Source organism: Balaenoptera borealis (assembly GCF_965194805.1).
Source record: "Balaenoptera borealis genome assembly, chromosome: 11".
Classification (NCBI taxonomy): Eukaryota; Metazoa; Chordata; class Mammalia; order Artiodactyla; family Balaenopteridae; genus Balaenoptera; species Balaenoptera borealis.
This window is the reverse complement of record NC_138868.1, coordinates 36,193,259-36,209,176: the sequence shown is the minus strand read 5'-3', so window position 1 is coordinate 36,209,176 and position 15,918 is coordinate 36,193,259. Positions and strand designations below refer to the sequence as shown.

General features: G+C 37.5%; 1 protein-coding gene across 3 annotated transcripts in view; it reads left to right on the top strand.

Annotated features, from left to right (window-relative positions):
• NELL1 (neural EGFL like 1) overlaps nucleotides 1-15,918 on the top strand; it is an 866,104-nt gene that overhangs the window by 637,823 nt on the left and 212,363 nt on the right. For all 3 annotated transcript variants that reach the window (XM_082342435.1, XM_082342434.1, XM_082342433.1), the window contains exon 15: nucleotides 3,924-4,019. In XM_082342435.1, coding sequence (XP_082198561.1) covers nucleotides 3,924-4,019 — 96 coding nt within the window. The remainder of the gene's footprint in view (nucleotides 1-3,923; nucleotides 4,020-15,918) is intronic.

Below are 15,918 nucleotides of genomic sequence, written 5' to 3'. Positions count from 1 at the left end.
GGAACTAAATATATGCCAGTTATACTTTAAGAGGATCATACCAAGTGTTTAGAACTTGGAGGGCTATTACTTTTTTTTATTAGTGTAAAACTGTTTTTGTCAAATTGAGCACATGGTGATAATACTGGGTATCCACAAACCTGGCATCTGCAAACCCACTTTCTCATTCTGTTCCCCTTAAAGTCCAAGTTTTGTTTCACATGCTCAGAATTTTTTACATATAAAAAGTAGTCTTTCTTTGGATAAACTCCCTCAGTTTTGAATTTTTTAATTTATTTTATTGCACAGTAGGAAGAGTCCTTTCAAAAATAGAAGCATACCATTTTAGAGTTGATCTGATCCAATATCACCCCCAGGGTAGCAGTTAATAACAAATGACATTATAATGACAGATTCAAGTTTGTAATCTCATTGAATATCTGCGGTCTACAAACCATACTTTGGAATCTAGAAAGTGGTTGACAAAGGAGTGACACACCCATGATGCCTGAGTTTTTCTGAGTTTGCAAAGGAGCTATGATTCCAAGTCCCATGACAAACCACATGATACTACTGGGTCACCAAGTCAAGGAAGGAGTGACAGTTAGCCCTTACTAAAGAATAAGTGCCGTAGCACGGGGATCTTTTCACTGTTGCATCTCCAGAATCTAGATGAGGAACTGGTGCGTTATAGTACTGGTATTTGGAAAAGCAAAGGCCTGGTGGTAAGTTAAGATAGTCACATCCAGTTCTTAAGCTTATTCCACTTGCAGTGCCCTGTGCTGGGTGGTTTACGTTGGTAGTTTAATTTAACCTGCACAGCATGGTGTTTTCATTATTATCATTATTGCTTTGCTCTTGAGAAAACTGAGGTCCAGAGGAGTGAAATTATTTGCTTAGGTCACACAGCTAATAAATACAGAGCAAGGATTTGGACCATGTGATTTCTACCATCCTGTCTTCTCATAAGCTAGAAGGAGGCATAGTAGGTGACCTGGCTTCTTGTTTTGGTTATGCCATCAACTAAGTAATGCTGTGCAAATTATAGGTCCTATGAGTACCAGAAGAAATGCTGGGTTCATAGTTGATCCAGAAGGGCCTATCCAGATATACATAATCTGTGCACAATTTTTAGACTAGGATACAATAGTGTATTTTGATGTTTTATGAGGTTTCAAAGAAAACTTGCACTGATCTTGATTTCTCCAGAGTAGCTTAAGTTTTGGATGACATGCTCCTTTTTAATTTGCTTTTGTGTTTTTTGAAATTTTTGGCATATTACCTAAGGTTCAAGTAGGCAGTGAATTTCTTCTTTATTCCAGATAAGTTCCAATCAAAGCAGTATGTGCAATTGGGTGAAATGTGACTAAAAACTGACAAAAATGGAGTTTAGGTTATAGGTGCATGAACTTGCACAACACCCTACACCCCTTCTTGAATGCAATGTGTGCAATTTGGGAGATATTTTTTTCTTCCAATTTGTAGTCAGTTCCCTTAGCCCTTATGGGACTATTCAAAAAGGGGATAAACCTGCCTATGCGAATGCCAGATTGCAGGTGAATCTGCACTGTATCTTATAAAGAGGAGGTAAGACTTTGAAGCCAAAGAAGTCTTTGTTTGAATCTTGGCTCTGCTACTTATCATCTGTGCAGCTTACAGGGGGCACTTGATTTCTGAGTCCCCATTTCACCATTTTTATTTGGAAACAGTAACACCTATCTGATATTTGATGATAAGGGCTACTACTACTCTTTTGAGAAACTAAATCAAGCACAAAGAACAAGGGTTGCCTTAAACCCATCCTGGTGAAGCTGAACACCTTATAGGATGGGTTTATGCTGTCTGCATATTAGACAATTTGTACAAGTTTCACAGTCATAACCAATTAATTTTATTTACGAAATACTTAACACTATGTGCCAAACACTATTTTAAGTCCCTTACAAATATTGACTCATTTTATCCTTATGGCACCCTATTTATTCTATCTGCACATTTTTAGAACATCACAAACATATGCTTTCTTCACAAAATCTATTACCATTTCTGTTTAAGAGGTGAGTAAATCAAGAGCACACATGTATTATAAAACAACACCAAGTCTCCTAACCATGTCTGCTGATGTGTGTGTGTGTGCGTGTATGCACGCGCATGTGTGTACACAGATCTGGATCAAGTGCTGTTTGTGCCACAAAGAAACCCAGACTGAGCTTCCTGCTTCCAAGCCCCTGCCTTCTTTGGGTGCCACTTGAAACTTTTCTTTACCAGATTTCCATCTGTCATTTTTAGCTTGCAAAAAATTTTTCTTGTTCTGTTATTAGCTTTGATGTAGAGCTCTACTCTAAATATCTTACTTGAAATGTATGTCACCAGAGCCCACAATGTGTGATTTGGGGGGACAAGAGATTTCACATACATTTGTATACATATATTTATATGTATTTGGTTTCTGATGAACATACCAAGGCAGATATTGTCTAAACCTTTTTTTTCTTAGTCTCAGGGTACTGAGATGCTGGAAATAGGAAATGGTATTCGAATACCAAGATATACACTATATATCCTCTGGCAGAAACAGAGGAGCTCACAATTAATTGCTAAACTACAGAATGTTAAATCATCCAAGAGACATCAAATGATGTGGAAAATGACAATATTGTGAGAAGTTCTATTTACTTGAACTAGCATTCAACTATCTAAAGACATAATGGAGCTGTTTAAAGTTAGACCCATATTATTTATGTGATGATGGCAAAACATAACCATGGCATTTTTCCAGGGTGACATTTTCCAACTGCAATTAAAAATCAAAACATTTGCTCACCGAGCTCTCATGTGAATAAAAGAAATTCTGCGTTAACAAGTTGCAGTCATCTTCATTAATGAGAAATTTTGCAGGTTAAGAACACAAAATTATTGGTTATCCAGCAGGGTTTGATAATAACTTACTCAGATGGAAGTATTGCACAGTTGTGAGAACAAGTGTTGTCCTGTCAGAACAACCTGCAGGATATAGACTAATTCATTCAGCAAATATTTTTTGAACATCTACTGTGGCCTCAGATTCTGAGACTGTGGTACCACGGGGAGCAAAAATAATCATAGTACTTGCCTTGATAGGTCTTGCAGTCCAATGGATGGAAGAGGAGATGGTAATCAATTATGCATAAATGAACATTTATATCTAAAACTGCAAAGGAAAGGGGCATGGAAATATGCTCTGCTAGTGTGTAATAAGGGGAACTAATCCAAGGCTAGCAGGGTAGTGCTGAGATGGCCTTAGGATGACTTTGTAATGTTTATCAAAAAGCTTTATCAAGTCTATACCCTTTGAAATAGGATTTTTACATTGAGGCACTTTCCCTAAAGGAATAATTTGAGATGTGTTAAGCATTTTTTCTATAAGGACAAGGCATTGTTTTTATTATAGAAATGTTGGAGACATCTTAAATATTCAAAAGTAAGCACTTAGTTAAATTTATTATGTTCTTAAAAATTGCTTTGACTACCGAAAATCTTTAAAAAAAAAGTAAAAATGTTTTTATTGTAATAAAAATGCTTAGTAAGAAAGAGTATCTACAAAACAGTGAGTATTTTAAATGCCTTTGCCTTTATCCTAAACCTGTCCTTTCTAGTTCCTCAATTGATTCTTCGATTTCAAGTATATCAATAATCATACTAATAGCAACTGTAAGAGCTCTTCATACTAGCTACCATTTAGCACCAAATACTTTATATCCATCATTTCAATTGACCTGATGTAACCAGTGAAATAGGTATTATTTCATTTCTTTCTTTTTGTATACCGTGACTTTTAAATATGTCAACATAGATATGTATTCCCTGTGCAACGATGAAAGAATTGTTTCAATGCCCATGCTATTTACCATGAATTTCCTTATTGCCATTTTATCTAAGAGAAATCCCTTCTCTTTTCGTGACAGCATTCTGCGAAGAGGGCTGCAGATATGGTGGAACGTGCTTGGCTCCTAACAAATGTGTCTGTCCTTCTGGATTCACAGGAAGCCACTGCGAGAAAGGTAACCTCGTCTGGTGTGTGTGTGTGTGTGTGTGTGTGTGTTGGGGTTAGAGAGAGAGAGAGAGAGACTAGGCTTCAGAGAGAATGGAGGCTCTTTCTCTGGAGCTATAGTACTGCGGGTTGACTTAATACATTATGTCTTGATGGTGGATGTGGCTCTCCTCAAGTTGGGTACCTTTTGATTACTGTGTAATAGGCATCCTCCTTCTGAAAACAGAGCTTCATTTGCCCTCCCTCCACCGTGTCTAATTTAGCAAGGTCTAGTCTTCTCTCTGCCTCCGTTTGCAGTGTGCATTTTTAGTGCTAATTAGAGATAAAGCCTGACAAACTGACCTGCTCCACTTAATCCTCTATTGGGGAGCGTCACAGGCAACCACTGGAGTTATAACAATCTGCTGCATCCACGGAATCTAAATTAGAACCGCATGCTCCTTGTGGAAAAGCACATTAAATAACCCCAGCAGCAGGTTTATCGGTGTGCTTGGGATTTTATTATAATATTGGTTTATTAGGAACATTATCATTCATGGACCTGATAATATAAGCCAGTTAGTATTGGTAAGATTCCATTACGTACAGCTTTCTATTTGCAGTAAATGTAGTGTCTACACTGGGCACTCTTTGGTGAAATCTAGCTCTTTTATTAATTGGAGAAGTCCTCCTACCTGTGTGTGAATGAAATTGACATTCAGTGCCAAAGTGGCAGTGTACGTATCAGTGCAAACAAGAGGTGTATGCCATGTAAAGCTGAGTATTTCATTGTATTTTCCTATGAGTTTCATTAGGTTAAAATCACGGTATTATGTGTTTCTGGGTCTGGCATGTCACACTTGACACATCTCATAGTAGAGCATAGCAAAATGGAAATATGATGCTTTAGTCCTTATCCCTATTATTAGATGAGGGGGAGCATGTTTTCATCTAATGCCGAAGATCTAAGCAAAGCTCTTGCTTCCTTGCCTTCACGTTAAAAGTTTCTGAATTTAAATAATAAATTTTTTAAATGAGGCTGTTTATTATACCCCAACTTATTTGATATAGTACATGGCACTGCCTGTGTATTTATAAGACAGCGTGATCCTTTTAAGAGCATGTCAAAATTTAACTACATAAATTATTCAACAAGGAAATCAACAATGAGCATCATTGTTTCCATATTTTGTGATATTATCAACAAATCAGATCACATTTATTAAATAATAATTACTTGGTTTGTCTTTAAAAAAAAAAAGACATATAAAGAGCCAAGTTCTGCCTCTGAGCAGCGTGAGAGAATTATCGCATGGAACTGAAGGATTCTTGTCAAAAACAAAGTAACTTAGCACACATAACCGTATTGCAGTACATTTGATTTTAATTAGGTTTTCTAAAATGAAAAAAAAAAAAATCTAAAGGTTTCTCATTATTTCCTCCAAAACTGCTATGTTTCCCTAAAATTAGAATACAGGAATTAATGGAGACAGAATGGTGATGATGATATTGCTGATGATGAGGGATTCTAATATTACTAATGATATACCATTTATCATGTACTAATTATGCACGAGAACTTTTAAATGATTATTTTAATATTAAGAACAAACAAAAGAGATAGATATTATTACGCTCATTTTATAGATGGCAGACTAAAGCTTGGGTAGATTAAGTAACTTCTGCAATGCTACAGAGCCAGTATTAGAACTGAGAATAAAACTCAACTTGTATTCCACAAACTACATTTTAAACCCTTGCATGTGTTTCAAGGGGATAATGATGAACTTCCTGTAAAATCTGGGCTCCTGGTGAATCAGAACATCTGGGGGAGAGTCCGTGAGCCTGCACTTTCACCAAGCACCTCGGGTTGCTTGTTATAAACCAGTCATTTTTATATTGTCATAGTGATATTTAACCAGAGCATCTACTGTAAAGTTCTTATTCTTTTTTGCATCATAAAGAATTGGAGGAGAGCATTGATCTTAGACCAGGGCCTGAGTCAGTGGCAGCCCAGGAAGAATTAGTTTTGGTTTCTGATGGCTTGCTGATTTGACCTCTTTCCTTTGCTCTGCTCAATAAGTGGCTGATTGAATCGGTGCTTACATTCTGGTCCATAATGTGGAACAGGAAAAAGAGAGATAAAGGAGAAAATCAAGACCAGAGGCAAAAGTAAGACAGACATTGGCAGGTCATTGGTTCCTAGATAAATATTAAAGTGGAGATTGAGAATTATTTACTCTTGAAAACTTATACAGTTGCTATAAGGTAAAAAAAAAAATAGAATAAAATAAGGTTTCTCTGTATGTGATGTTATCCTCCATTTGTAGCAAAACCATTCCATTTAATATTGGCCAATATTCTAATTCTATGAGTTTTTTTATGGATAGTGTAAAGTACATGTATTTCCAATCGCTTGTGTGCAAGGGATCTAGGTGAGTTATAGGACGAACACTAAAAACCTGTGTCATATCTTGTCAGAATTATTTTGTCGTGCTCACTGTTAGCAATAAACATTAAGTAATTCCACTTGACATTGAATAGCAATGCTAGATGCCTTGAGACACAAGGTGTAAAGGAGAAATACAAATGCACTGTGAATGTCTAATGGCATGGTTACATGAAATGTTTTATTTGGTTTTAATTTTAGGACCAATTAAATGGTCCCATTTGAGCTATATAGAATCCACTTAAATTTAGTTTGAAAAATGTTTCTTTTGCCCCCGACCCCTGCCCCCCGTTACTAGTTTTATTCATGGCTTGTGATAGCCTTTTAGAATTCAAGTATATTCAGCTAAATCACTGAAAAAGAAAATGCCTATCTGAAATATAATGAAGTTGAAAATTCCACTCACGTTTGATGTGTAACACAGAGATGAACAACTCTGCATTTATTTTATATTGATAAGATTTTAGTAAATGTACACTTTTCATAACCCCACTCAAGATAAGCAAACATTTTACCTCCCTAGGTTTCTGGACAACGTATTATGTTGGCTCTTCTCTTACCCTTTGTTCCTTCTCTGCGCCCTTAGCTTTGATTTGGTTTCATATCTAACATGGAGATGTGTAAAGAGAGAGGTGAGTGAAGAGCCAGTAAGAAGAGTAGGTGTGTTACTCTTAGGATAGAAAAGGTCCGCCAGTGAAATCTCTATGTAATCCTAGAGAGCTAAAAGGATATCATGCTACACTGATGTAAAGGAGCCAAATACAAAACAAAATGAAACAATACGAGTCGTCCTAGAGACTTTTCAAATATAAAATCAAAGAGTTACACTAAATCCAGAGAGATATTACTTACCATAAAATAGCATAGTATCATCCTCTAAGAAGTGAATGTTTTCTACTTAGCATTAAGCAAATTTGCAAGCAACAAGTGAGATTAAATATAAGGTAGCAAGCTTGTCTAATGAAGGGTTTCTTAACCTTGACACTGTTGACATTTTGGACAGATAATTCTTTGTTGCAGAGGGCTGTCCTGTGCACTGTAGGATGTTTAACAGCATTTTAAGCAGGCTTTTTAAAATTTATATATCTATCTGTCTAATAATATTAAAATATAAATATATAATATTTATATAAATATATTTCTAAATATAAAATATAAGCATTTTTAGGAGACAGAAAATCATTTTTAAAGCATCTCTTCAGGAGTTCTAGAAGTACTTTGGGTTTACTGTAATTAGAACATTCTTTCTTTGTTAAAGTATAGTTGACTTAACAATATTATATTAGCTTCAGGTGTGCAACCTAGTAGTTTGACATATTAATAGACTATACTCCATACAAAGTTATTATAAAATATTGACTCTATTCCCTGTGTTGTACATTATGTTTTTGTAACTTATTTATTTTATATCTAGTGGTTTGTACCTCTAAATCCCCTTCACCTATCTTGCCCCTCCCCCAGCCCTCTCCCTGTGGGGAACCACTAGTTTGTTCTCTGTACCTGTGAGTCTGTTTCTATTTCTGGGTAATCAATAAATAGCAAAAAAGTTGAACAGCATTGTCCATTCACAGTATAATTTCTAGTTATTTTTTTCTAATTTGCTTATCCGAAATTTCTAATTTTTCTACAATAAATATAAATTATATTTGTAATAAGAAATGATTTTTTAAAAGCTTAACGTAAAAAGAATTTAAAATTCATGAAAGGGACTTCATTTTTCTCAGTGACTGGGGGCCTTTTAACCTTTCCTGAAGGGAAACGACTTTTTGCAGGATAATTTATTCTATTCTTTTCCCTGTGCTTCAGGGCGTTGTAGATATATAGGCAGAGGGTAGTAGTTTACCCTGAGTATATTGTCCATCCACCAAGTAAAAAGAATGGTCAGAAGAAAGAACTTGTCTATTTTTCCAAATTTTAAATCTTGCTCCAATTTTGATGGAGCTCTACCAGTGTTCTATTTGCTACATCTCTGCTTACCTCTGTTATGGAGAAAATTTTTTTAAGAGTCTTTACAAGGGTGGATAGTAGCTCCATTATCTAAATGGAGAAGAGAATATTTCCTTGCCAGGTGTAACAGGACTCTGGGGAGGGCATTTGGGAGGAGAATGAGTGCAAATTCACAGCAGTTAGGAGAGTTATTTAACTTTTCTTAGCATGAGCTTTCTCAGGTTGTCTGACACATGGTGCATGCTCAGTAAATGGCAGCTTCTATTATTAATGTTGCTGCTATTGTTGTGTAGCTAACAGGTGCCCAGGAAAGACTAAGCAGGATTTTTGTGGCATCATACAAAAGGGAAGTACTCAGAGTTGAGGTTTCTCTGAGTTGCCCATCCAGTTGAACCCACCAAAAAAGGAGAGATGCAGATACTCTTAAAATTTTCATTAAAGTCAGATGAGTATAAATTTGTTTGAGGAACTATTCCTTGCACTGGTTCTTTCCAGAAATAGAGAATGGCAGAGGAGAGGCATTGCACTGGAGGATGGGAGGAGCCCAAACCCACCAGCACTGAGATCATTCATGTTTAAAGCAGCTCAGCCTTGGGTTCAGCTGCTGAACCTATAGTATCTCGTTCCCCTCCTCTTCTCAATTCCACCCGCTCAACTTTATTTTTTCAGCCGTGATGGAGAAATTGAGCTAAAGATCTGACACACTTCTCCGTGGCTCCAAAATGGAGTTGTCACTGAACTCTCAGATCTCTTTGAAGCAATTTCAAAACCCTGTCCATGGTCCTGCCAGGCTCACCATTTTGCCAGGTTTCAGACATCTGGAAAAATACCTGAAACCATTTTTCATTCTCATCTCCTTGGTACAGAGCAAGTTTTCAAGTCATTTCAATACAACTGTAGGGAGCTATGCCTTCTGTTCACAAACAGCGATTTGGACTATAAAGAGGCAGCCTGGGATAGTGTAAAGACTTCTAGACGGAAGGACAGAGACCTGTGTTCTGCTACTAGATCTGCCATGAATTATTTAGCCTCTGTGAAGTGAAACTTGCATCAGCCCACTACCCATGGATTATGAGTGCCAACCTTTTGCATTTGTTATTTCTTGTGAGGCAGCTAGCCCCACCCTAGGGAACATATATGAGGATGTGTATAAGTGTTACTCAGCCAGTCAGTAGTGGAGTTGTGGTTCTAACCCATGCATGACTGAATCCAAATTTTACACACTTTCCAATAACCTGTTGCTTCTTGATGTATTACCTGTGTTCAAGGGCAATTAAATCTAACAGATTATATGCAAGGCTAAATAAATTATGTTCTTCTGTGGGTAATAAACCATACTCTCCTACTTGATGATGGGCAATGATTTATATATTCCTTTCAACATCTTTGTTGCACCTAAGGTGAGAAGAGAATAAACAAAATAAGAGTAAGAACACACCCTCTGATGTCATTCTAGGTCAGTCTCAGTTGGGTTCCACTATTTACCAGAATCTATGAGATTAGATCAGATATACATAATGTTTCTAAGCTTCAGTTTGCCACTAAAAAAGGGATATCAATATTACTTATTGCATATTATTATTGTGAGATTATATGAAATAGTCTAAGACATTTGGTAGAGTTCCTGGCATATATTCCACTCACCAGCCTGCCACAGCCTGAGAAGCCTGCAGTGAGGAGATGTGGACACTTTCTCTTTTCTTCTTTCAATATTGTATTTTAAAATTCATAGGTGTCAGGAATCTTATCCTCGGTGAGATAATTTTATGGGAAAGAGAATAAGATCTCACGTAACCAGTACAGTGGGTTTCTAGTGTTGAGGCCCTCTGGATGGGCGATGTGCAGTTGCTGGTTCTTCCTTTGTGAGGTGTTTTGGTAAGGGCCTTTGATCATGAATTACTTCCAGATGAAGTTCCCTTGATATGACGATCCTTTTATCTTCTGTAGCTCTGAGCTTGTGAAAGGCCCCTTCTCTGTTGTGGCTCCTTTGCTCTGCAAGATTAACATAAGATTAGGGTGACGCTCTGATGCTCTTTTGTAGGATTCCAATAAAGCAGACACTTTTCCCCTCCTTCAGTCCAAGTGCAGCCCTCTCTTAATGTGGTCTTTTTTTTTTTTTTTTTTTTTTCCTCTGCTATGTGACCGAGGCAGTGCCAGACCCAGGCATTAACCTTTAGGCTCTTAGGGCACAAGTCAAATATAATTTGCTTTGTCCCTAACCATCCAGGGGACATTTCTAGATGTGCTTGAAGACTGTCACCCTGGGATGAGTTTAGAGAGGATGTTCTTCCCCCTCTTTCGTGCAAAAAGAAAAGAAGGGATGACCTGGAACTGGAAGCATGCCAAATCTCTCTCTCTAACCAAGTTCTCACTTTTGGCCTCATCACCATCCCTTACTAAAATTCTAGGTGTTTGTTTACAGAGCTGGAGGGTGGTTAACGGTTAATGTAGGCACAGCTGATTTTTGAAAGTGTTATAAAGGTAGTCTAGCATACAGCTTTGAAGCATAACATTATTATGTATCAGAACTCTAACATAGGAAAAGTCCAGTTTTAATATCCTATTATGTTTGAATTCAACAAATATTTGGTAAATGAATAAATGAATGAGTATACACAAGGACCCTAAATTTCACATGATCCAGTCTTTTCATTTTAAAGATCACAAGTTGTAATGGCTCCAGTTGAAATCTAATTTTAAAGACACCGAAGTAAAAATATATTATATTGGGGATGGAGGAGAGAAAGGCCATTAACAAGAATGCCATTAATAAGAAGAGTATAGTATAGAAATTTTGTGTATTTCCAGTAGCTTTGTCAGCATGCTTTCCAGGAAGCAAAGTAAAGGGCACCAATCTTTTTAATGGATTGGCATTCCTCATCAAATACATGAAAGCTGTTAGGGATTACCTAGTCTAGTTAGTAATGCAGAAAATAATTCCTGACTATTTAGATGACAAGCGGTTCTTCCTCCCCACCAGGCAAGCTCATACTACTGAACTGTGAAAGTCAGGAGTTGTGTTCATAGGCTCATTTTTAATCCTCTGCCCTGGGAAATACAAACACCCCTGTAACTTGAAGCACAATGGCTGAACAGAAAGGAAATCCAGGCTTCTGTAAAAATATGACCTACTGGAGCCCAGAAATTACAAATTTTCCCTAGTAACTAGTATCCAAGGATTCTTTCTATCCAAGTATATTTAATGCACTGTAGATCATGTGGAAAAAGCCTAATTGAAGCCAATAGCTTGGCCGAAAAAGAATGTAAACTCTTGCAATTTGCATCACTCTCTCCTAATAGGATCCACTGATTAGAAAAGGTAGTTGCCTGAAGATGATCGCTTGGGTCCAAAATATGATGAATCAAATAGCAATATCTATGCATTCATTTTGGTGGTGGTTGAAAAGATAAGAAGTTTCAGGCTTGGTGGGCTAATGTGGTTTTAAAGCATTCTCCAGTTTAATAGAGACCTTGAAGTTATCTATGGGAGGCAACAATTTTAGCCAAGAAGACTGAGTCCATAAGGGGAGATTCTGGAAAATTATTTTATTAATCTTGCTAAGAAAACCTTTCAGTACCTCCTCAGTGCTTACAAGATAAAGTCCATCTTCCATAGCGTGATATCTAAAGACCTCCCTGATTGGACCTCTGCCTACCTCTCCAGCTTTATCTCCTCCTCCTCCTCCACATACATCTTAAATCCCAGCCCATTCTAAACTACTCTGGTCACTGAAATGCACCTTATTTTTTCAAATCTCGGAGCTTTTGCCTGTAATGTTCTTTCTGCCTGTAACACACATACAGGCTTACATGTTGATCACCAATATCTGATATTAATTAAAATACAAGCGTACCTCGGAGATACTGCAGGTTCAGTTCCAGACCACTGCAATGAAGCGATTGTCACAATAAAGCAAGTCACACAAATTTTTTGGTTTTTTGCGTATAGAAGTTATGTTTACACTATACTGTAGTCTTTTAAGTATGCAGTAGCATTATGTCTCAAAAAAACACTGTATATACCTTAATTAAAAAATACTTATTACTCAAAAATGCTATCATCTGAGCCTTCAGTGAGTTGTAGTAGTAACATCAAAAATCCCTGCATTAGCACATTATAAATCAACTATACTTCAATAAAAAAAATTTAAAGGAAAAAAATCACTGATCACAGATCACTGTAACAAATGTAACAGTAATGAAACAGTTTGAAATATTGTGAGAATTACCAAAATGTGGCACAGAGACAGGAAGTGAGCAAATGCTGTTGGAAGAAAGGTCCCAATAGACTTGCTTGATACAAGGTTGCCACAAACCCTCAATTTGTAAAGAACATAATGTCTGCCAAGCACAATAAAGCAAAGCACGATATAACAAGGTGTGCCTATAATGGAAAAGATTAGTTATTGAGGGTCTCTAATTATCTAGAATCCTCATGATCTGCTCCCTCTCAAAATATTCCTCCCACCGTCTTCCCCATTCCAGCTGATGATGAAATCTATCCTTTCCCATTCTCTGGATCAAGACCTTGAAATTGTCCTTGACTTCCTTCTTTTGCACAGCACATCCAAATCCTTGCTCTGCCTTTAAGATATATTTGGAACCCAAACATTGTATAATCTCCACCACTACCACTCCTGTGCATGACATCATCATCTTTAATCTAGATTATGGCCAAAGCCTCCTAACTCATCTCCCATCCACTGTTGTACAACTATCATCTCTTTTTAGCATGGTAGTCAAGGGGACATTGCTAAAAACTAGGTTAGATGCAGACACTTCTCTGCTCCAAACCCTCCATGGCTCTCCATTTTCAGTCAATAAAAGTCAAAGTCGTTACAGTGGTCAACATGACTCTTCATGCTCTGGGCCCCACTCCCTGTTCCTTCTCTGTCCTCACTGTTCACTGTGCTCCCCCTCACTTGAATACCTTGTTTTCCAGTCATGTTTTCCTTACTGTTTGGTGGCTTGGAATGTTCTTCCCCCAGATATTTTCATGGTCAGCTCCCTCATGTCATTTAGGTTTCTGCTCAAGTGTTACCTCCTCAGGAAGACCTTCACCCCCTAACTAAAATAACATATCTCTTCCTGCTTGTCACTCTTTTATGGTCATCAGAGCCCGTATCACTCTCTGATATGATAATGCTGTTTTGTCTCGTCCAACTGCCCAGCCAGGATATAAACTCCATGAGGGCAAGAGTTTTTTTATCTTATTGTCACTGTGTTTCCAGGGACCAGGGCAACACCTGGCACATAGCAGCTGCCCAAAACATGTGTTGAATAAATGGATACTTTAATAAGAATCTCTTTTAGTTTTTGTGTTAGTCTCCAAAGCCACGATACTGTCGTCATGACATATCTTGGGAAGAATGAGAAAATTATTGTTGTCAATCACACATTTTCATCCCTGGTATTTTTAGATCATATGTAATCAGAGTTATCCTTGCTGTTTTCTTCTCCCTCACATTCCCATTCGATCAGTCACCACAATCTATTTTTTCTCCATCCTACTGCCTAGTCTAAACCACTGTCATTTGGGTTTTGCTTGGAATGATAGCAAAAGGCAAATCTCCAGGTCCCAAGTCCTGCTCTTTCCTCACACAAAAAACTGTTCTTTCTGCTGAATTGCAGCCAACATAATCCCTATAAAATGCAAATGCAATCAAATCATTTTCCTGCTAAAAAACCTGAAATGGTTTCCAGTGCCCTTAGTGTAAACTCCAACCTGGACTCTCTCTGAGTCCCTTCCCCATTTCAAGTTATAATCAATAACTTGAATTTTTCCCAAACTGAACTTTTTTACATTTTCTCAAAGCAATGATCTTCTTTTCTTTTTTTTTTTTTTTTAACATCTTTATTGGAGTATAATTGGTTTACACTGGTGTGTTAGTTTCTGCTTTATAACAAAGTGAATCAGTTATACATATACATATGTTCCCATATCTCTTCCCTCTTGTGTCTCCCTCCCTCCCACCCTCCCTATCCCACCCCTCTAGGTGGTCACAAAGCACCGAGCTGATCTCCCTGCGCTATGCAGCCAAAGCAATGATCTTCTTACTGCAGGTCTCCGCCCAGGGTATTTGCTCTACCTGGAACTCTTTGCTTCTCCTTCCCCACCTTCCTTCTTCCTTCCACCATATCCAGCCCCCATCTTCCCTTGTTATCTTACTTAGATTTTAACTTAAGCTTTTCTTCAAAAATATTTTTCAGACTTCCTAGTTAACGGTAAGTCCCTTCCTGTGTGCTCCGTATCAACTTGGTTTTCCCTTTCATAAAATGGATTACATTTAATAGCATGTTTACTTATTTCCTCTCCCCTTTCTTCCTACCACCCATCCCTGTAGCATAGCCAGCATATATGTTTAACTTCTCTTGCCCCACGCAAAAAAACCCTATAAAACATTAACTTGATTCAACAACTATTAACCCACAGTGTCTCCAAACCAAAATGGCCTATGTCCTAACCACTTTCCTTCCATCCCTTTCCTGGTCCTATTCTTCCCACTTCAAGGTGTTAATGATAAAGAATATAAATTAGATCGTATGGGATCTGTATAACATGTTTCTGGATGAAAGAAGCATTAGTATCTATGAAGAAAACATTAATAGACATAAACTAGATGGTTCATTTCAGGAGGAGAAGCAAGTCCTTCCTTCCTCCCATAGACAAGCCCCAGCCTGTCTTAACATACCCCTGACCCAGGTAAGCCTGCCCAGATATGGCACCTCCCTGGTTCTTAAATTGGCACGTAGTCCTGTTTGGATTGGACCACTTGATTAGAAAAGTCAAAGAACTGCGAACTGCACTTTTAAGCACTTTTTGATTTACTGTCAGCAAATTATTATGGCACTTTCTTTCAATAAAATGATCTCAAGTACCCAATAGCAAGTTTTAACTTTTCCAGCTACTTGGTCTCCAGTTATGTGGAAATACCATGGTCACTTCTGCATTCCCCACTAACTCCATGGATTAGCATCTTAGAGATGCTTACATTTTTTTCTCTACATATTTTTCTCAGTGTCTCTTGCAGTAGTTATACTTCTCCAATCTCTAAGATTTTAGTCAGAATGATGAAGGCACTATTTAACCTTCAGAGCTATTATTTAATGCTTAGGCTAGACCTTAATGGAGGCTAGAACTTGTGCTGAGTGCTTGACATATATTATAGTATGTTATTTAGCATACTATACTATAACCCAGAAGTCTGGCACTGATTAGCACCCTCCAAACCTGTATTGCTTGTCTAATTTCATTATATAATTCTGTACTGTTCCCACTTGCCATTTTTCAAGCATATAAGCATATCTCAGGTTCTCTGCACCTGGTGTTTTTTCTTTCTGGAATGTTCTTTCTCCATATATCTCGGTGGCTCATTTCTTTACCTCCTTCAGGTCTCTACTCAACTGTCAGTCTCAGTGAGGCCTTTCCTACCACTTTATTAAAATTGCAACCCTAAATCTTGCCCCAGTCAATATCATCTCCATTCTCTGATTCATTTTTTTTTTATCTTTGCACTTATCACCATTTATGACA